This window comes from Canis lupus, chromosome 4 (assembly GCF_048164855.1).
Source record: "Canis lupus baileyi chromosome 4, mCanLup2.hap1, whole genome shotgun sequence".
NCBI lineage: Eukaryota > Metazoa > Chordata > Mammalia > Carnivora > Canidae > Canis > Canis lupus.
Genome location: NC_132841.1, coordinates 41,050,926 through 41,072,854, shown reverse-complemented (window position 1 = coordinate 41,072,854; position 21,929 = coordinate 41,050,926). Strand labels below are relative to the sequence as shown.

The following is a 21,929-nucleotide window of genomic DNA, read 5'->3' as shown; positions in this document are numbered from 1 at the left end:
AACCTGGAACATTCCTCCCCGCTGGATCCAGCTTATCACTGAGAGCCTGGCTCAGATGTCCCGCAGTCCGCTGCACTGGCTGCCAGGCGTGACCTCTTCAGGGCACTTATCACCATCAGGATCTATCTGGCCCTTTCAGGGCTGTGTGGGCACCGCAGCGCTCACAGCGTATGGTCTCTTTCTTCTGGACTGGAAGCTTCCTGAGAGCAGGGGCAGGGCTCCTTTCCCTACAACCCCACCTAGTGGCTCATAGGAGACACACACCAACAGTGGCTGCCCTGGCCGGCGCCTCCTACTCCCTCAACCACCTCCAAAACTGCCCTCTTGACCAGATGAGCACTGGGTGTTATGCTATATGTTGGCAAATTGAACGTCAATAAAAAATACACACACACAAAAAAAAACAAAACCGCCCTCTCTCACCTCCTCAGGGCTCTCCTTATTCCAGACCTCTGCATTCCTCTCAGTCAGGACACCAGCCTTCTAACCGGTCAGCCCCAGCTTCCAACCTATCCGTGGCTGCCCACCGCTGCCAGGATAGAGCCCCCAGTGCTCAGCATGGCCCACCGGCCTGGCCGCACCCCACCAAACTTTGTGCGTTGTTGAGGGCATTCACACATGTTTATTAATGACCAAAGAATGTATGCCAGAGACACTAACGGGAAGGAAAAAAGATGTGCAGAGGGCCTGTTAATGCAGGGGGACTGCTCGATAGGAGGCCTGGCTCCTTGGGGAGGCTCTGCTGGTCACAGTGCCCCTGCGGCATGGAGAGGGAAAAGCGAGGGCAACATGGGAAGGGGTCTGCAGTGACAGCCAAGACAGACTGGAATCGGGGATCCCTGAGTGGCTCAGTGGTTTGGCACCTGCCTTCGGCCCAGGGCATGATCCTGGAGTCCCGGGATCAAGTCCCACATCAGGCTCCCTGCGTCGAGCCTGCTTCTCCCTCTGTGTGTCTCTCATGAATAAATAAAATCTTAAAAAAAAAAAAAAAAAAAAGACTGGAATCAAGGCTAAGCCCAGCTGCTCAAGAGCAAGACAGCCCTGGGCCTCAGTTTCCTCAGCTATCAAGTGGTACTAACACAGGCCACACAGGGCTTTTGTGAGGATTACAGTATGTGTAAGTCTTCCAAACAGGCCTGGCAACTCACTAGTCGGTGGTTATGTTTATTCTTGTTGTTGCTGTTGTTGGCATTGACTTACCCTCTTCCCTGCATTGCCCACCCCTCTACCCGCCCTACTGCCCACACACATGCACACATGCACAGTGAGGATGTGAAATTCTTGCCTGTCCACTTTGGAGACACTACAATTCGCTGAGCATAGTGGATCAGGTCCTGCATCAGGCTCCCCGCGGGGAACCTGCTTCTCCCTCTGCCTATGTCTCTGTCTCTCTGTGTGTCTCTCATGAATAAATAAGTAAATAAAATCTTAAAAAAGGGGAGGAGGGTCCAGACAGGCCTCAAGCTGTCTAAGCAAGTTTGATTCCTATCTCATCTCATACCATCCTGAGCCCTAACCCTTATCATGCCTTTCTCTGCTCTGGACATTCTGTTCCATTTGCTTAAAAACCACAGTAGAGGGACGCCTGGGTGCCTCAGTAGTTGAGCATCTACCTTTGGCTCAGGGCATGATCCCAGGGTCCTGGGATCAAGTCCCGCATCAGGCAGGGAGCCTGCTTCTCCCTCTACCTATGTATCTGCCTCTCACAAATAAATTCTTTAAAAATCTTAAAAAAAAAAAAAAAAAAAAAAGCCACAGTGGAAGCTACCAAAAATGGCTGGCATTGAAGGTGTGTTAGGTACTGGTTGGCACAGTGCTTTGAGTAGATTTAAGTTTAGATTTAGACAAGGCATTTTAGGTTTTGTCATTTAATTTTTACAGTGATTTTAAAATACTGTCTCCACTCACTTCCTAAAGGAAGCTCAGGTTCAGGGCAGAGAATGTCCTTGTTCCTGGGGCTGCTGCCAGTTAGGTGGCAGAGCTCCAACCTCAAGCTAGGTCTAATGGTCCCAAAGCTCATCCTCTTTTCCTCTCTGCCACCCAGTAGACCAGTGACCCTCATAGGATATCTCTGGATGTGATACCAAGTTCCAAAGTCTGCAACGTTCTAAGAGCTTTCCTTCTCAACCCCCAGAGCTTCAGGGTATTTGGAAGTAAAACACAGCCCGAAAGCACGGAAAGGTCCGTTGGATCCAAAGATGGTGGTAAAGGGTGCAAGGAGCTTAAGTTGTACTCAGTGAGATCTCACCAGAACACCAGCTCTAGGCTGTTCCTCGGGCATGTCCCACTACAGATTAAGTCTCTGGTCTTGTCACTCATAGGTTCTGCCAGGCCAGTCCAACAACATATCTATTGTGAAAAATACAATTCAGCAATACCTGGAGACAGGATGAGTAAAAAGCCACAAAGTTGAAGGCAACTGCTGTCCAGTTCTCCACACGTGCATATGAAAAAAGTTACTGAAGACCTGCACTATAATTCCTTCGTGTGGCTCCACACAACCTATATACATTTTTTAACACTGGATTGGGATTTCAGTGCATTTGGGTGTGGGGACCATCACCTCGTCTTTGGGCAGGTAAGCACATGAAGATAGCCATGTATGCAGTCATCCCACAGAAGTCTGAGAGTCCATGAGGTCTCAGACCCAGCTTCAAGCAACAAACAAGCAGGAGCTTGGAGGTTCCAGAATTTCCCCCAATTGGAAGACCGAGTCGATCCCAGGCCTCAAGCCGGCCTTGCTATAAGGTGAACTCAGCACAAAAGCAGGCAGCTGGTCTGAACACAATGTGATGGAAGACAGCGGCTGCTGGCTCTTGGCTCCTTCCCTCTCCTCTTGCCTTTTCAAACCCCTCCCTTGTTTGGTCATTTTTCCTGAAGAAACATGCATTCAGTCATTCTATGTGCTGGTCACTTTGTCACAAGGTAGATAATTTAATCTGTCCCTTTGCTCTGGAATCTCTTCTATTTCCCAAAGTGATCAGTTGTCAAACTAAAGATGTTTCGAGGTCACTACTAGAAATGCTTAAAATCATGTTGGTTTAGGAATGGCAAACTGGTGCTCCAGTGATTGACTTTAAAAAGTCTCCCCTTCCCCCCAATAAAGTCACCAACTCTTTATCAATGGGATCTTCACATAACCCGGATTTTCAGTTTTTCTTAAAAATTTAGACCTGGTAGGGATGCCTGGGTGACTCAGAGGTTGAGCATCTGCCTTTGGCTCAGGGTGTGATCCTGGGTCTGGGGATCAAGTCCCACATTGGGCTCCCCCACAGGGAGCCTGCTTCTCCCTCTGCCTGTGTCTCTCATGAGTAAATAAATACAATCTTAAAAAAAAAAAAAATTTAGACTGGCATTACGGGGTCTGCATTCCTGCAAGCCAACAAATCATCCAGAGCTGGGGCATGTGCCCTCCAGGACTTGAGCTAGTGACACCTCTAGGTGTCATAGGGAAGTTAGGACCCCAAAGGGGGTATTGCCACACAGCTAATCAGTAACAGGATTATTAGCCAGATGGCCTGACTTCCTTTTTCCTTATTAACTAGAAAATCAAGAGGCTGAAATGGCAAAGCACCACAATGTCCTCTGGTTATCTATCCAAGGAGTTCTACAAAACGTCCCTTAGAATAGCCATAATTAATATGGGATGAATTTGTAGCTGTGAATTTCTTGCAGCAACACCTCACCTGTTGAGGAAGAAACTATCATTTACTGAACACCCATCTCTGTGAGGCTGGGAGGCGACTGGAGAGGTTAAGATCATCTGACACCTGAGGTCCTTCCCACTCTGCAGTAACAGGTGGGCTCAACCTTTGCTGTTCGCATGGATGAGCCCTAATCACCATTGGTTTTTCACACTTGGCACAGGCGAGAAAGAGCTCTGAAAGATGAGAGTCGCTATAGAAAAGGGCAGGAAACGACCTAAACTTCAAGAAACTTGGTACATAAATTGTGGGAACCAAATAGAAAACGGTCATGCCCACGAAAGAGGCACAATTCCATCAATATGGAAGGTTCTCCTAAAGAACAGGAAATGAGAAAGCGAAGTGCAGCACAGCACAGAGAGCATGCTATCATTGCCATTAAAAGGGGTGGGGTGGTATGTGTGTACATGCCCAATATACACATACATGTATACACACCATGACCTGCTACTTACAGAGTATCCCTCACTGTCGAAGGATACAGAAAACTGGCTAATGATGATGGGGGGATTGAGGGTCAAGGGTGAAGGAGAGAATCACATTTATTCCTTTTATGGCTTGTAAAGAGGTTCTCTTAACCATATGCATATTATTTTTAAAACATTTACAAGAAAAACGGGTGGAGGCAATACTGTATAGAAGTACTCTCATCCCCAATGTCCACGTTACCAATTTGGTGGACTCATGCGGGGAAAGTAGTTATCCAGAAACCTCTGCTACCACGGTGCTCAACCAGTGATGTGGGCATCTGCAAACATGGAAAACTGAACATTTCCATATCCTATGCTTACACGGAGCAGGCACCTTCTCACATGTGCACCTGCTTCTTCAAGAACCAGAGGATCCACTCACCCTCAGAGAAACTTGGGAAACAGAAGGGGCCACTTTCATATTTTTACAGTAACCGGTGAAGCAGTTAAGAAAGAACTTATGAGAAGTTAGCTACCATGTCCTGAGGTGAAAATGAGCTTTCAGCAAAACACCCCAAGGCATGGACTGGCATTATCTCACACAAACCTCTCACAAGCCAAAAAAGCAGTTTGCTTTCAACTCCACTTTACAGAGCAGATGATTTTTTAAATCTACAAACTTTAATGGTACATCACTGAATTACTGAAAGAACATAACAGTTTTTTGAAAAATTTCTTAACAGAGCATCAGAGTATTTCAACACTTTATTAAGAGTATTGGCTTTGAATTAGTAGCTGAAGTAACAATTGCATGAAGCCAGATTAGATGTACTGCATAATACTCATACTTGATTTATTGACATTACTTAGCAATTTATTGGACAAAAGTCAAACTTTTTGTTTTTTATTAAGCACATTCCACAGTACAAAGCTGTCATGAATAATATCTGTACAATTTAACAGTTTCAATAGCTGTTCAGACACAAATTTATTTCAAACAGATAATTGGCAAACATAATTAATTACAAGTTAGAATTAGACTATCCCAGTGCTTTAAAACATTAATATAGCAGTAATTTACAGTTGCTCAATTATGGTTAGCAAAATAAAGTCCAGGGTACGGCTGGGAATTACTACTATAATCCCAGAAAGTCAGAAATCCTTGGGTGCCAAAGTCCCCTGCTATAATTTAGTAGGCACAATTCAAAGGTTGTGTGCATATTCGAAGGCCATGATCTCCCAAGGAACAAGAACTTCTATATTAAACATGCAAAAACAACAACAAAAAAATCCATTCGTTCAGAATTGCCTCCTCCCCACCCGCCCCTCCCGCACCCCTGGGCTCTCCTAACCGGTTGATATAAAGCTGTAATGTGGAGTGGTAAAAGTGGACTCACTTCCACAACCACTGTCAAGCTTACAACATCTACCTCACAAATAGAGATTTCCTTTTTATTACACTTGGAGACTCAACTTCTCAAAAATAGAAATTAATTTGGTAACATGTGGGAGGGAAAGATGTATTTTTTAAAAAAAGGAAAAAGAAAAACTAGAAAGCCAAGCCAACCCAATAAACAAATCACATACACACACATTGATCCCCACACCTTCTCAATGCAAAGGACAAAACAGAGCCCAGGGCCCTTCCCTTTAGTAGTAGAGTGTGCTTCCACGGGAAGAGGTTTAGTTAACAGGAGGTTCTTATTGGTCCTTTAAAATGTTACTGACATTCCTTAATCTTTGGAAACAATGGCAAGGGGCAAATCAGAACCTAATATTGAACGAGGGAAAAGGGAGTGACAACCGAATGCCAAAGTCCTTTCCATGCATGGTCAGCGTGATAGTGCCATTCACACATTCGGGCTGCAGAGCACTTGGGAGTTCTGAGAACCTGCCAGGGCCACGGCAGCAGGTGACACCAGAGATGATGGGAATAGGATTCATGAGCTTGAGGCTTTGCACCACGTAGGAGCACCCTTCCACTCAAGATGGGCCTCTGAACCAACCCGACCTGGTATACGGGCTTCAGCATATAAGCAGGCCCTATACACACCGTGGGGAGGATATTACATCCATGCCACTATGTGTGCATTCCAGAGCCAGAACACCCAGTCAACAGGGCCTTCTTGTTCCTCCCTTTCCAGGGTTACTAATGCAGAGAATGATGATCTTGGACAGTAAAGTCAAATGAATACCATGGGAAGTGACCACTAGTACTCAGGAGTACTTATGATGAAAAGAACAACAGCAAAATTTCAAGGTACCTCTCTATTATATATGCTGCACAACGAATAAAACATTGTGTTCAACTTCAGAAATTACATTTTAAAACAAGATTCCCATTAAAAACACACACACCACACACATACACACAAAATGACAATGACAAAATAAAAATACCATATGAATACTGCAGGAAGGGTTCTAGGTAATCCACATTAACCCTGGTATCAGGTTCTTGAGGCCAGCCCATGGCTAAGTGCGAACACACTCTGTATTAGTGTCTCAGGCACAGGGGCCCTGACTCCAGCAACCTTGAGGTTAAACTGTTATGTACATTATATCTACATGCGGATACAGTATTTTAAATTAGGAGGCAAGCACACATGTAAAAGTGTTACTCTACCAAATATCAGGAGATGGTTGGGATACAGAGAGAACAGTTAATAAAAGAAAAGAGCTATATTACCTTTTGGGAGATAATATAACCTGGCTTATAGTTCTTTAAATTAAAAGAAATTGGTACAGAAATGAAGTATAATCCAAAAAATATTACTAAGACAATCCAGAGAAATTTTTCCATTGTCCAACATGTTCCTAATACAGGTCAGAATTCATAATGACTTGGACGGTCAAAAGGAGAATGCTAACTTCTGAAAAGGAAAGCCCTGGACATTCTGGGTAGGTGTTTGGCACCCAAAATTTCACCAAAGAAGAATGCTGTTTCTTAATATCAGACCAAAGTGCAAAGCAATATAAATTAGAGGCCAGTCTTCTCTTGATGGTCGATTTACTTCCGTAAAACAGACTGTATGTTCCTTTTATATGAACAATTTACATTTGAAGCATTAGATTTTTTTTTGTTTCACTGATGGGGGGAGGAAATGGGCTTCTGTTCTACTGGAAGTCGGTGAAGCTAAGGTATCCTTCTCAAAGTAGAGGCCGGAATCGGAGGTGAGAAATGTTGGTACTTGGAAGAGTTAGGCTGCTTTGCATCTACCCAGCGTCTAGAACCAATTCCAGCTTCATAACTCAGCTGTGAAGAACTCCCTTAGGCATTTGGTAGCCATGTAGCCAGTAGTTCAAGACTAGGAAACCCTGGGAAAACAAAACAAAACAAAACAAAAAACAAAGGGAGTATGGATGGATATTCTGGTTAGACATGGAGATATACACCACAGTCCATCCACATCCACACAGACATATACTCATGCACACAGAACAAATTACCAATTTTCAAATATAATCAGCATCAAAAAGCTCCAAGTTGTTTTGAGCATAATACATACCAGGCATCAGATTTATTTAAACCTTGCAATAATCTTATGAGGCAGAAACTATGATACCACTTGAAAAATAAAAGAACTAAGGCACAGAGACATTACTTAGTTCAAAGCATTAGCCATTAAATGACAAAGAGGGGACTCAAAGAGATGACTGACCCTATAACTTATCAACTGTCAGTGCTTGCTGCTAAAAATTATGCATATGACAAAGTAGGCTTCATGTGAGATTTTATATTCAGATTTATCTTTTAAGACATCAGAGCCTACAAAGGCCGGTCTCCTATCTGCCTGACCTCTCTATCATTGTGAAACAAAAATATGCAAAAGCTAGTAAAGTACTCCTTCTAAATAGAATGCTAATAATCAGAAGTTACTTCTTTTTGAAATACATCATTTGGTTTAAAAGAACAATACAGTGTAGAGGGAAAGACTACTGAATGCTACATATTGCTTTGACCGTGACCTTGAGTCAGAAATAGTTTAGTCATAATCTCCACATTCACCCATGTAGATAAATAAGCGCACACACACGTACCTAAACTTATCATTAACTATGTACAATGCAAGCTGACATTTTTCTATTCTAAATTTCATCAAAACAAAGTCAAAATCCATTAAAATGATTTCACAATCACTAATGGGTGACAATCCTTTCCAAACATAGTACTAAACCACTGACCTAGAAGACTTAAAAGTTACCTTTAAGTCTAAAATTCTCTGACAAAAAAAGAGAGGAGAGAGGTTTTTTAAAAGCTTGTATTTTTTTTTAAAAGGAAACTTTCCTAAAAGGTTGTCAATTTTCATAAAGATCAAGAATCCTTCTCAATGAGATCAAGAGAGATTTAATTTCATTCATCACTGTTTTTGCATGAAGGATCTTTAAGAGTATTATTTTTAAAATATTAACACCCACAGATAAGAAGTAGGCATTCCAAACACTGCTCTTGGTAATGTAAACTGATTTAACTCTGCTGGAGAGTAACATGACTCTATGCATCCCAGTCTTTAAACATCATACCTTTTAACCCAGACACTAAAGACATTTCTGGAATTTATCCAACAGTAATAAAAGCAAAGATTACGGGTGCCTAGGTGGCACAGTCAGTTGAGCGACTGACTCTTGGTTTTGACTCAGGTCATGATCCCAAGGTTGTGAGACTGAGGCCCACATTGGGCTCCGCACTCGGTGAGTGCACAGTGTGCTTGAAATTCTCTCTCCCTCTACCTTCGCCCCTCCTGCTCATGCTCTTTCTATATATATAATAAAAAATAATAAATCTTTAAAAAAAGAAAGTAAAGATTAAGCTAAAGAAATGATCATGGCAATGTGTTTTAGAACAGCTAAACCGGGGGGAAATACACATATAAAACAACAGGGCCTAGCCAAACAATCGAATATTGTTTTGCCACTAGGAGTGGTAATTGAGATAAATATTGACATTATGGACATGGAACAATTTTGCAATAAAGGGGGGGGGGAAGCATTTTAAAAAGATGTATATTTATCAGCCATAATTTTAAGAAGTCTGAAAGGACATATACGAGGAAATTAACAACGGTGAAGTTTATTTTCTTCTTTTGGCTTATCTACTTATTCTAATTTCCTAATAATGATCATATATTGTCTTGTAATAAAAAAGAGAGCTACTGTATTTATTAGGCTCTTAGGAGTTAGTAAATTTTTTTTTAAATGACTCAGCAAATAGGGCAGCCCGGGTGGCTCAGCGGTTTAGCACCTCCTTCAGCCCAGGGTGTGACCCTGGAGACCCCGGATCGAGTCCCACATCGGGCTGGCTCCCCACGAGGAGCCTGCTTCTCCCTCTGCTTGTGTCTCTGCCTCTCTTTCTCTGTGTCTCTCATGAATAAGTGAATAAAATCTTTAAAAAAAAAAAAAAGACTCAGCAAATAAATCTATTGCTAAATTTCCTGACACAGAAATACTCTTACCTTGGATTTTTAGGGTTGAATATTTTACTGCAAGGTTAAATCATCATTAGGGTAGTGTTTCTTATTATGCATAAATCTTACAGTATCACATGGTAATAATTTTTTTCATGTTACAATAAATGAAAAGAATTTGGAAAAGAGCAGTAAAATCTATAGAACTGACTGCCAAGGTTGTCAAAAGTAATTCACTTTGAAGAGACAAACACATTTGAGGTTTCACTGCTTGTGCTACTTAAATAGCAGATAAGATTTTTCCATTGATTTTTCTAACTGTTGATCACAACAAGGACAGTTGTTCTGAGATTCCCAAAACGAGGGCAGGAGGAAGGTCTAGAAGAATTAACACCACAGTTTCCTTTCTGTCATAGCCAATGAGAGAAACACCATTGGTGATCATTATTTCATTCCTCAACCAAAAAAATCTTGTTTCAGAGCACTTTAAAGTAATATATAAAAGTTGTCCAATTTGTGGAAGTTTATTATGTTCTAAATTTCATCTATTAAATAAGCCAGAGAGGGGAAACAAACTACGGATATCTTGGATTTTATCAAGTGCCTCTCTAATCAGAGGATAAAGAGAAAAACACCTATCAAAAATCCAAAAGAATTATGCTTAAGCTGTTCTCTGATACACCTATTTCCCTGAGCCTATCTACTCCAGAAGCTCAGCTATGGCTGCAGTTGTCCATGTCCTATTTTATGTGCTTCCCTTATGTGGAAAAATAAAAGCAGAGGCACAATGCAGCTAAAGCAATGTGCAGAGGAAAAGGTACAGTTTTGAAAAGAAAAAGAATATAATAAGTTTAACAAAAGATGTACAAGGCTTCTACACTAAAACCTGCAAAATACTGCTTAAGAGAAACTGAAGACCTGAAGAATAGAGATAGACCACGTTCATGGATTGGAAGACTCAATTTTTGCTAAGGTGGAAATTCTCCCCTAAAATGATAATATGATTCAATGTAGTCTTAATTATAATTCCAGTAGTCCTCTTCATAAACTTTGACAATTAAAAAAAATAATTTGACACTTTAATTTAAAACTGAAAGTGAAAATTTAAAGAATCTAGAATGTGAAAATCTAAAGAATCTAGAATCAAAACCATTTTTTTTAAGTTGGAAGGTTTATTAATACTCTACGGCACTGGCAAAAGAATAGCCATATATATCATGGACTTAGAAGAGAGTCCAGAAATAGACATACACATAAGGGGTCAACTGATTTTTGGACAAAGCTGCTAAAGCAAATTTTATGGGAAAAGGAATTTTTTTTTTCCTTCTAGTGCTGGAACAAACAGGTATTTTACAAAAACAAGACCAATGACATTCTCACCTCACACCATATACCAAATTAATTCTAACTGAATCAAAGACAGATATGTAAAAGCTAAGAACACAAAACTTTCTAAAATATGCTGGTCCAAACAGTAATCACTATCTACATGTAGCTATTTAAAGTATAATTAAATACAATGAAATATTCAATTAAATTCAATTACAATATAATTTAAAATTTAGTCCCTAAGGCACACGCCACATTTCAAGAGCTGAATAGCCACAAGTAGCTACTGACTACCATACTGGATGGTGCAGCTATAGAAAATGTACACTAATCTATAGAAAGGCAGGTCGGTGTTTGCTAAGGCTGGGATGGGGTCACACTTTGCCTACACAGGTGACAGAAGGGAACTTTTTGGGGTGACAGAAATGTTATTATCTTGATTGTGGAAGTAGTTTCAGAGATTGTCTACATTTGTAAAAACTCATCAAATGTTATGCTTTAAACGAGTACAATTTTTACAAAATCATACCTCAATAAAATTGATTTAAAAAACAAGAACAGGGGCAAGGCAGAGGGAGACATGTACATCTAGGTACTTGACTATGTAGGGAATATATCTAATACCTGACACTGCCAGTTTAGAGGACTTATTCCAATTTTTTACTGAGTATATTATCTTTAGGTTTGCTGAAAGTGACTGCAGAAATACACTACAGCTGTACAGACATTTATCTATTTAAGGGAAAACTCTAGTGTAGCCTAGGAGAAAAAAACACAAATATGTCATTTTGGCCCTGGGTGTCACTTGCCCAACAAACATCAATAAGCACTTACAATACACCCGAGCACTCTACTGAAGATTGGAGTTACATAATAAAAGGAGTACTACAGCCTTGTGAAGGAGACAGACATGCAAACTATTTCAGTATCAAATAATAAATCAGATCAAATAAAGGGGCAAAGGTGGGTAGGAGTGTCTAAAAGCCATAATAATGCACACAAGGGGAGGGAGATGATAGAGGTCTGAACTACTATGGTGTAATTAGAGAAATTAAACAGAATCTAGTCTGGTTGCAGCATTAGGCTTCTGGAAGAGAGTAATGGGAGAATGGGATGTAGTAGGGGGTGGGGAGTGAGGACAGAATTTAACAGCTAAATGCTAAAACTCCTGTCAGCTAATTGAAGTCGATGAACCTCAGTCCTGAAGACAACGGGAAGCCAATAAGGCAGAGGATGGCAGTGGCTGAGCTTAAGATGATCCTAGCTGAGAGCAGAATGGAAAGTGAATGAGGGAGAAGAAAGACCAGGAGGGAAACCAATTTTCATTTGGGTCCATTTCTCCTTCCCAGTATTTTCCTTAGGATTTTTGGGAAGGGAGGTTGAAGTGAGGAGGAACAATCATTCAAGAGATCCTTCCTTTCTTCCTCTGTAATTCCCTTATAATATCTATTTTAAGATTCTATTCAATAAATGTAGTAACTATGCCATAAGGGTTTTCAACCAATGAAGAATCTATCCAGAGAGAAAGTAGCAGGGCAGATGGCCACTATCATGAGAAATAGTATGAACAAACCTGGGGTGGGAAGAGCAGCTATGTATATGGCTTACAAGTCATTAACCATTCACCTCCCATACCCAGGTAGACACTGACAGCCCATCACAGCAATTATCCCTTTGGGGTCCACATAGGGTCCCAGAATCCTTCCAGCCAGGCACTACTGATCAAACCCAGCCAGCATGAAGAAAGTGTTTATTTGCCATTCCTGATGCAGACCCTTGGTTTATCACTAATAGATGGCATAGGGGCAAGACTAGAGGTCAGCAAACTTTTTCTCAAAGAGCTGTATAGTAAATATTTTAGCTGCTGCAAGCCATATTGTCTCCGTGGCATATATTCACCTCTGCCAATGAAGAATGAAAATGGCCAGAGGCAATATATAAACAAATGAACACAGCTATAATAATAAAACTTCATTATTTATGGACCCTAGAATTTAAATTTCACATAATTTTCATGTGTCATAAAATAGTATTCTTCTTTTAACTTTTTTCAATTATTTAAAAGTGTAAAAAAACTATTCTTAGCTTGCTGTGGTAGGGGAATAAAATCAGGCAGTGGAACAAATTTGGCCGCTGGCTGTAGTCTGCTGACCCTTGGGTAAAACAAACTTCCTGGACATCTGTGTTTTGGGTCTTAGAGTCTTAAGTAAGAAGTATTAGAAACAATGGTAATTGGGTGATCTACGAGCCCTATCTTTTCATCAAAAATAATTTCACAATTCTACACATAAACTTTCTTTACACTTTTAATATTTAATGAACAGAAAATGTATAATGATAAAGAGCCACTAAGTATTAAGTAATATTTTTAAATAAATATGACTTTTATTAATCAATCTTTACATACATATATATATACACAGTAATACATATAGGTACAAACATATTGATTCAATCTGCAAAGTTTAACATGCACAGGATTTATTGGCCCCCTTGCAAAAATTTTCAGAGTTGGAAATACTGCTCCAGATGAACAGGGCCATCAGTTCCCAGGACACAGCCAAGTAAAAGGCTTCTCATCCTCTAGGTTGGACACCCTTAGTAATCAAAATGCCATCATCAATGGTTACAATGGCTCTAAGTCTTCCTGTAACCAGAGCAAAGGACTTTGCTTCCAGGGTACCTGTTGTGTCTAATGGATGAAGAACCGGTTTTAGGGGCTTTCTCAACAAACACCTTTCTTTGATCCCTCTTCTAATGAACAGTGGTGGTGGGTAGATTAATAACAGGGGCAGAGGGGGAATTTTGAGTGTTTGGTTGATGGTGATTTTTTTTTTTTTTAAATAAAAGAACTGAAAAACAGAGAAAAAGAAGATTCTTACATCCCAAAACTGAATTTGAAGGACTTTATCTGTGTTAAATTGATAGGACCTGGGGAACCATTTAGGAAAACAGTTTTAAAAAACAGGAACTACATCAACTGCCGATGTGAAAACCCACAATATGTAGGATGCCAATTTCGATCTTATTTTAGTATGACCATAAAGATCTAGCCTGACACTGGAATTCTGCAACGCTGAGGCACCTAATAAACACTAACCACCTTGGTTCCTATCAACGGGAAACCCAAATCACAACACTGCCCCAAAGGGAAGGTGAATTCAATGAGCAAGGTTAAACATGGGGAGGTACTCACCTGAAACGGGTAAAGTGCAGACTGTTATCTGGAAATGTAAGTGTATGTTCTGGAGGGAGAACGGGTCTCGTTCTGGGCACTGGGAGGCACATTTAAGAAATCCCAAATCAAAATAGTGTCATCATGGGAGCTGCTGATGATCTGAAATTCATCAAACTGTAGCCGGAACACACGTCCAGAATGTTCCTGTGAAATTTAACAGCTTGATGAGTAAAATGAAACCTTTAGAATCCCTCGTATCTCATGATCAGTGATTTGGTGCAGGCTGAAAATGTAGCTACTTATCCAATGCTTCCTAAATAATATTCCAGAGCTTACTGAGCTTTGTCCTTTACCCTGGGAGCAAATACCTTGGCTTTTCCTTCTAAGCCTTTTTTTTTTAATTAATCTTTGTATCGGAGATCCTGGCTCATTAATATGTTGAAGAAAAAAACTATGCGATCACTTCGCCAAGGATCTTGGAAAGGTAAACAACCATATTAAATACCCATGCATGATACACTGTAAAAAGCAGAGCCAGAAGGATGTTTTTAACATTACCAAGAATATCTCAACCACAGCCAAAATCAAAATTAATGGTGAAACAGAAGCATTCTCATTAAAATAAAGAAAAGAAAAATAGTCCTAATCACAGTACTGCATGTTCTAATCAGTGCAAGAAGCAAAAAAATAGAAATAAAAGGTAAAGCTACTGAAAATAAGAACAAGTCTATCAATATTTTCAAACAACTGTCTCCTCATTAATGTAACAAAAGCAACCAGACTATTAGAAATAATGAGCCTGCCAAAGTTGCTAAAACAAGATTAACACATAAAAATAAGGTATTTTTATATGCCAAAGCAATAATCCATACAATATAGATTAAGGGGAAATTCCATCATAATACAAACATGTGCTATATTATAAAAATATAACGTAACCAGATACCCATATTAAGAAATCTCCCAAATCTACAGGAAATACTTTGTACTCTAGAGGAAACCAATCCACCTACAAATGAGGATGCCTGCTTTCACATATTAAGTTGTATTAATGCTCCTTGGGAAAGAGCTCCCTGTAATGTAAATGTCAGTTATTCTCTGCTTTTGGCTAAACAAAATGAACAAAACAGCGCATTTCTCTGAAGGCACACTGTGAGATACACAAGCTTTCTTGTGATACACCTAGGCAGGTCTATCTGCAGGTATCATCTTCCAGGGCAGGAACCACTCCCATTTCAACAGATTACATACCACCAATGTGCGCAAACACAAAGTGCTTGCTGGGGCTCGAGGGTCAAGAGCAGCTTGCAAGTCCCAAACTTTAATTTTCCTAGAAAATAAATGGAGATTGCGATTAGTAGAAAAGTTAACAACATTTCATATACCGTCAGGAACTTCCTTGATAGAAAAAAGTACATCTGAACTGCTATTAGAAAAGCTAATGGAGGGATCCCTGGGTGGCGCAGCGGTTTGGCGCCTGCCTTTGGCCCAGGGCGCGATCCTGAAGACCCGGGATCGAATCCCACATCGGGCTCCCGGTGCATGGAGCCTGCTTCTCCCTCTGCCTGTGTCTCTGCCTCTCTCTCTCTCTCTGTGACTATCATAAATAAATAAAAATTAAAAAAAAAAAAAGAAAAAAAAAGAAAAGCTAATGGAGACTGCTTATGTCGTAACAAGTCATTTAAACCATTTACACTTGATTTTGAAAAAAAAAATAAGGACCTACACATTCTCGGAATTATTGAAACTGTGAAGAAATATTTTTTAAGGGAGATGAGAAAACAACTTCAGGCTATCTAAATTCAGTTCCTGACCTGATAATCTATGTCACCAAATTCATTAATCAGAGGGCTTTCTGGAGCTGAGTAGGTGCTGCTGACAGAAGCTAGGACTCTCTGTGAAATTCCAAGGATACCTTTCTTCGAACTAAGCAAAGGAGTATAAACAGACCAACTAGTCCATTTGTGAAGTATACATAAAGTCACCTTGAAAGGTTTACAGTTGCCATTTGCTCATTTAAAAAGTCCTGAGGCTTTTTTAAAAAAGAGTGTTTAACCAAAGGGTAAAGGAAATGGACCACTGAACACACACACACACACACACACACACACGCACGCACACACAGCTAACTTAATTTAGGACTGAGGCAAAGAATGGAATTCCTGTACAACCTAAGCTACTTACAAAGTTTACAATAATGGTTACACTAATGGTTAAAAGTGTAAGCATAGGAGTTACAGAAGCTATCCTACTGTAAGACTTGGGGCAAGACCACTCATCCTTCTGGGCCTGAGCGGCTTCACCTGATCAAGTGGTATAATAACATCTGCCATCCATTACACAGATCTAGCACAGAATTGGCACATACATAGTTGCTTAATATACAGCGCTTGTTTTTCCTCTAGATACAGTGATAGTAGTGTATTTAAAAATTTGAAATACATACCCATCATAGGCCCCACTGACAATCCTCTTGTTATCAAACCGGATGCATCGGACCAATTCTTCATGTCCCTCTAGGACTCTTAAACAGGCACCACATTCAATATCCCATAGCCTTGAAAGTAAAACAGATCTCTGTGAAACAACTTCCCACACATGATTCACACTATCCTTGAGTTCTTCATGTCTGTCCCATTCATGATTTTCACTCTCCTGAACTTGTTTCTATCTTCACTCCCAGTCCACATTATACACGTAGAAAGATACATATGTATATTTAGATCATTTGTATATTTTAAAGCACTAATTTGGCGGACACAGGGCTAGCTGAGTCAGAAGAGCATGTGACTCTTGATCTCAGGGTCATGAGTTCGAGCCCCATGTTAGGTGTAGAGAATACTTAAATAAATAAAAACATTTTTTTTTTTTTAAAGAGACTAAATTGGGTAGAAGCCTTCTCATTATATTTCCTTTTATTCAGTTTTTTAATCACATGCATGTATTACTATTCTTTTAATTTTTATTCGGCATTCTTTTAATGTCTGAATTGATGAAACCACGTAGCTAAATGGTATAACAAGGACTTTCCTGGGGGAGACAGGGATTGCAGGCAGTAAAGAGAAAGAAAAGGCATGTGTGTGGGTTGAGGAGAGGATATAGTATGTACAGCCAGGGGTGTTAGGCTTCCAGGCCAGGCACTTCTGGCCTGGAATCCATGAGGCCTGCTAAAGTTAGAACCAGTACACGAGGGGCACCTGGGTGGCTCAGTGGTTGAGCATCTGCCTTTGGCTCAGGTCATGATCCTGGGGTCCTGCGATCAAGTCCCACATCGGGCTCCCCATGGGGAGCCACCTTCTCCCTCTGCCTATGTCTCTGCCTCTCTGTGTCCCTCATGAATAAATAAATAAAATCTTTAAAAAAAAAAGAACCAGTTCATGAGCATGGAGGTTTCCCTCTCCTGATGAGGCTTAGGGACACCCCCTCTTAGATGATACTGCATATTAGGGTTGTCCAGTTTATGAGGTCATAGTGGGAGCCTCTTATTAGGTATATGAAGCATCTCAGAAATATAAACCCACACAATATCCAGACTTTTTCTTGGTGTATGATTTATATGTGAAACTGAAATTTTCACATTTTTCTATCATTGGTTTTCCTACATTGTTTGCAAAAAGAAATCATAAGCACGTACAAAACAAAGTTAGCAAACTAATTCTGTAACAACCTTTTCTTAGCCTCTCTACAAGTAGCTCTTACCATCCGCCCCATGAATATTTTATGACAGCCACCCTCAGCAAATCTTCTCATCAGTGTCAGGGACACTGGCTTCTCTAATCTACTGTGAACAGTGTCATTTAGCACTACCACTGACTCCAAAGTGGTCCCCTCTATAAACTGTAAAGGAATACACATTATCACTTTGTAAAACCTCAGAGAGTCCAGTGAGAAAGTTAAGGACTGTCTACTGCTGAAATAGTTAAGTAATAGAAAGCATCAAGACTCAGGTTCTCATGGTACTTTCATAATACCTTAAAAACTTAAAACGATAAAACTCACAGCAGTTTCGGCTCTATCATTGTGGTTTCATTCCCTCCTTCCTTCTTTTTTTTTTAAACCAATCTTTATTTTGCCCAAACATTAAACAATTTGGTTAGAAAAAAAGCCAGGACAATGGAAAAATGACTAAGGATTAGTAAACAGATATTTAAGATAAATATTATAAAATAATATAACAAAGATTAAATATTTAAGATTTTTTTTAATATTTAAGATATTTAATAAAATGTTTAAGGTCTGTCATATTTACTAGAAAGCAAGGTCACTGAGTGTTGGGAGATAAAATACAGGCATAACAGGAGTGGATGATCCTGTAGCACAGTCTTGTACAAGACAAAGTACGCTCGTCCCATGTGCTAGTGAGGAAGAGAGGAGGTACAGGTAAGGGAAAGTGGTGAGTCAAGCCAGAGCATCCTTTGTTCTGAGGGGTTTGGGTATTAAGGGATCTTGGGTGGAGCAGACGTTATAAAACATGTGTCTTGGGGGAATCAGTTTATCTGCTTCAGTATGCAGAGCCAAACAGATTAATAAAAGTCATATACAGTTTTCTTACTTGAAGTATCCCTGAAGGTTCAAAGTCTTTCGAACATCAAGACTGGGAGGAGTCAAAAATATGGCAAAAATTGGCCTGCTCTGGCAGCACACCAACTTCTACCCACCTTATGGTATTATCTGATGATCCACTAACAACCAGCCGATCCCTGTACTGGAGACAGGCAATGCCTCGCTTGTGCCCATTCAGAGTACGAACAAATTCACAGGTACTTGTGCTCCAGACCTGTATAATAGATTATCAGTATTTTAAGAACAAATGCAGAAAAGTCCCCTCACAATTCACCTTTTTACAAAAATCAGAGCTTCTGAGAATGACCAAAATACTTGACTATGAAATATGATTTGGGGGCTGGGGGACAGATTGGCCAGCATACAGTTTTCTTGGCTGTGGAGGGATAAAACAGGAATGAAACACAGGGAAGCTGTGAAGTCTCCAAACCTTGAGATATTCACAAAGAGAACATCTCCTGGATGGTTCAGACATTCACTTGCCTAGAAGGAAGAGTGTGGGCCAGATTTTATGTTTTCATGCCAGCTGACATGTCAAATCCAATGTAACTGATGTGAAAAAGTTTCACCTTTCACATCCTCCTCTTTTCCAGCATAGTTGCTTGAACAGCTCCATTTGTTTTGACACATCACTCCTAATATTATGTATGTGGAATAAATAATCCCTCTTTTGTGAAACCATCTGCAAGACTTAGATGTTCACAGACACACTTAATATATTACAAGCCAAATAAGGAGATGCAAAGCAACCGAAGTGCCCTGAATTATTTTACCAGCTGCATTTGTAGTTGAATGGGATAACTAGATATCCACATGCAAGAGAATGAAGTCAGACCCCTAACTCACATGATACACAAAAATTTAATTCAGAATGGATCAAAGGCCTAAATGTGAGAGCTGAAACTATGAAACTCTCAGAAGAAAACCCAGGAGTAAATCTTTGTGATCTTGGATTAGACAATGGTTTCTTAGACATGACAACAAAAGCATAAGCAACAGAAGACAAAAACTGAGAAACCGGGCTCCATTAAAATTAAGTTGTCTGTGTTTCAAAGGACACCACCAAGAAAGTGAAAAGAGAACCCACAGGATGGAAGAAAATATTTGCAAATAATTTACCTGATAAGGGACTTGTAACCAGAGTATATAAAAAACTTTTACAACTACACAATTTTAAAAAGTAATAATAATCCAATTTTTTAAGTATGTGAAAGATTTAAAATACAGGTTTCTCCAAATAAGATATAAAAATGACCAATAAGCACTGAAAAGATGCTCACTACAATTAGTCACTAGGGAAATGGAAACCAAAACCAGTGATACCACTGCACAACTACTAGGATGGCTGTAATAAAAGAGACAGACAATAACAAGTGCTGGCAAGGATATGGAAAAATCCTCCAGGCTGATCTAATGCAACAGCTGTTTTGTAAAAAGGCCCAAACATTCCACGCAGTGATCTCATTCCAATTGGTGTGACTGAGCGGTGAGTGATTACATACAAACCCTACTTGTCCAGCTTACAGACCACTCATTTAAAGTTTGATGCTACCTTTGTGATTTGTGGGGCTAGAAACTAGACTCTAGAAAGCTAACTAGTACTGGCCATAAAAAGAAGGCTTTTTGAGCCAAATCTAAATGCTCACACATTGCTAGTGGGATTTTAAAATGATGTAGCCACTTTGGAAAATTTTGGCAGTTCCTCAAAATGTTAAACCCAGAGTTACCTCCCAAGAGAACTAAAAATTTATGTCTATGCAAAAGCTTGTACACAAATGCTTATGGCAGCACTATTTGATACAAATAGAAAGTGCAAACCACCAAAATGTCCATCAACTGACAAATGGACAAACAGAACGTGGTTAAATCCATGAAATTTTATTGTCATTAGAACGAATGACATACTGACACATGCCACAATATTCACGGATGAACCATGAAAACATGACACTAAACGCAAGAAGCCACACAGAAACATCACATATTATGATTATATTTGTATGAAATGTCCAGAAGAGGCATATCCATGGACAAAAAGTAGATTAGTGATTACCAGGCACCAGGAGAAGAGAATGGGGGTTGACTGTCAATGGGTTGGGGGTTTTTTTCAGAGGGCAATGAAAATGTTCTGAAATTAGATGGCTAACCCTGTGACTATACTAAAGGCCACTGGATTGCATGCTTTAAATGGTGAATCTTATGGTATGTGAATTATATCTCAATAAAGCTATTATAAAAATTGAAGAAAGCTAAAATTAAAGAAAGTTAATATGGACACTGGAATCGGTACATTTACCATATCCTCTGACAACTGTTTGCATCAGGCCTGCCACCCACCACACACTGAGCTTCTTGAAAGTAGGCGTGTGTCTTAATCAGTATTATATCTCCAGCATCCAGCCCAGGGTCTGTGGCATGGCAGGTTCTCAAAATTAAGTGAATAATGAATAAATCAAATTTCAGCACTGCCACTACCTAGCTGTGTGGCGTGCAGCCCAGTTCTTCACTCTCTGAGCATCCTCTGTAAAATGGAGGCAATACCCACCTCAACAGAGTGCTGGAAAAAAATGGAGTGACACAGTAATGGAAAGCTCCCAGTACACAGTGCACATTCCACAGGTTAGTTCTCTGCCCCTTAAAAACATGAGATCAACAGTGCCATTTCATGCAATAGAGGGCTGCTCTGAATCCTGGACCCATGACCATTTCCTCCTACCTTGCATATGATTCTGGAAGCATGAAGAATGGAACTGCTTCAAGGGCTCAAGCACAAGTGGAAGAGAATAAAGATCTTGCAAGTACCAGGTCGGAAAAGGCACCTCTGCTTTCTCTGTGTTCTAATAAGGTGAGGAGTAAGCAGAGTTATGACTGCAGACACACTTACTTTGATGGTTCTGTCACCAGAGGCAGACACAATGTATTTATCATCAAAGTCTACAACATTGACAGCAGCGCGGTGGCCAACCAGGACACGGCGTAAAGTGATATCGGTGGCAGAAGCCATGTCCCACACGGCAATGGAGCGGTCCTTCGAACAGGTTACCATCAGTCCATTGCTGAAGCGTAAGTGCAGTACAGCCTCGTTGTGGTGGATCAACGTGTTTAGAACTTCACCCGTGTTCACATCCCAGACTCTAGATGAGAACAAAAAAGCACAATGCATCATTGTTAAGACAACCAGGAAGAGAGTCTAGCTTCTGTGCCCCGAGCCCATTCTTAGTAGTAGGCTGGGGAGATGTAAGCTTTGCTTGTATTTGGTGAATGGGACCTGATACCTAAGATCATGGCTAAAAGGAGCCCTCAGAAGCAATTATTCTATTTGCTAAGAAGTACTGAGAGG

At 40.2% G+C, this 21,929-nt stretch overlaps 1 protein-coding gene across 14 annotated transcripts in view; it reads right to left on the bottom strand.

The window, feature by feature from the left end:
- Positions 1-4,861: 4,861 nt before the first annotated feature.
- Positions 4,862-21,929, bottom strand: part of FBXW11 (F-box and WD repeat domain containing 11) — a 125,056-nt gene continuing 107,988 nt past the window's right edge. For 10 of the 14 annotated variants that reach the window (XM_072824153.1, XM_072824141.1, XM_072824145.1 and 7 more), the window contains 6 exons: positions 21,474-21,723; positions 18,685-18,803; positions 16,473-16,583; positions 15,278-15,356; positions 14,045-14,230; positions 4,862-7,432 (listed from right to left, as the gene is read on the bottom strand). In XM_072824153.1, the coding sequence (XP_072680254.1) occupies positions 14,069-14,230; positions 15,278-15,356; positions 16,473-16,583; positions 18,685-18,803; positions 21,474-21,723 (721 nt within the window). In that variant the 3' untranslated portion in view covers positions 4,862-7,432; positions 14,045-14,068. Of the gene's footprint in view, positions 7,433-13,211; positions 13,541-14,044; positions 14,231-15,277; positions 15,357-16,472; positions 16,584-18,684; positions 18,804-21,473; positions 21,724-21,929 lie in introns of those variants that run through there. The other 4 variants (XM_072824154.1, XM_072824142.1, XM_072824152.1 and 1 more) reach the window with 1 other exon arrangement.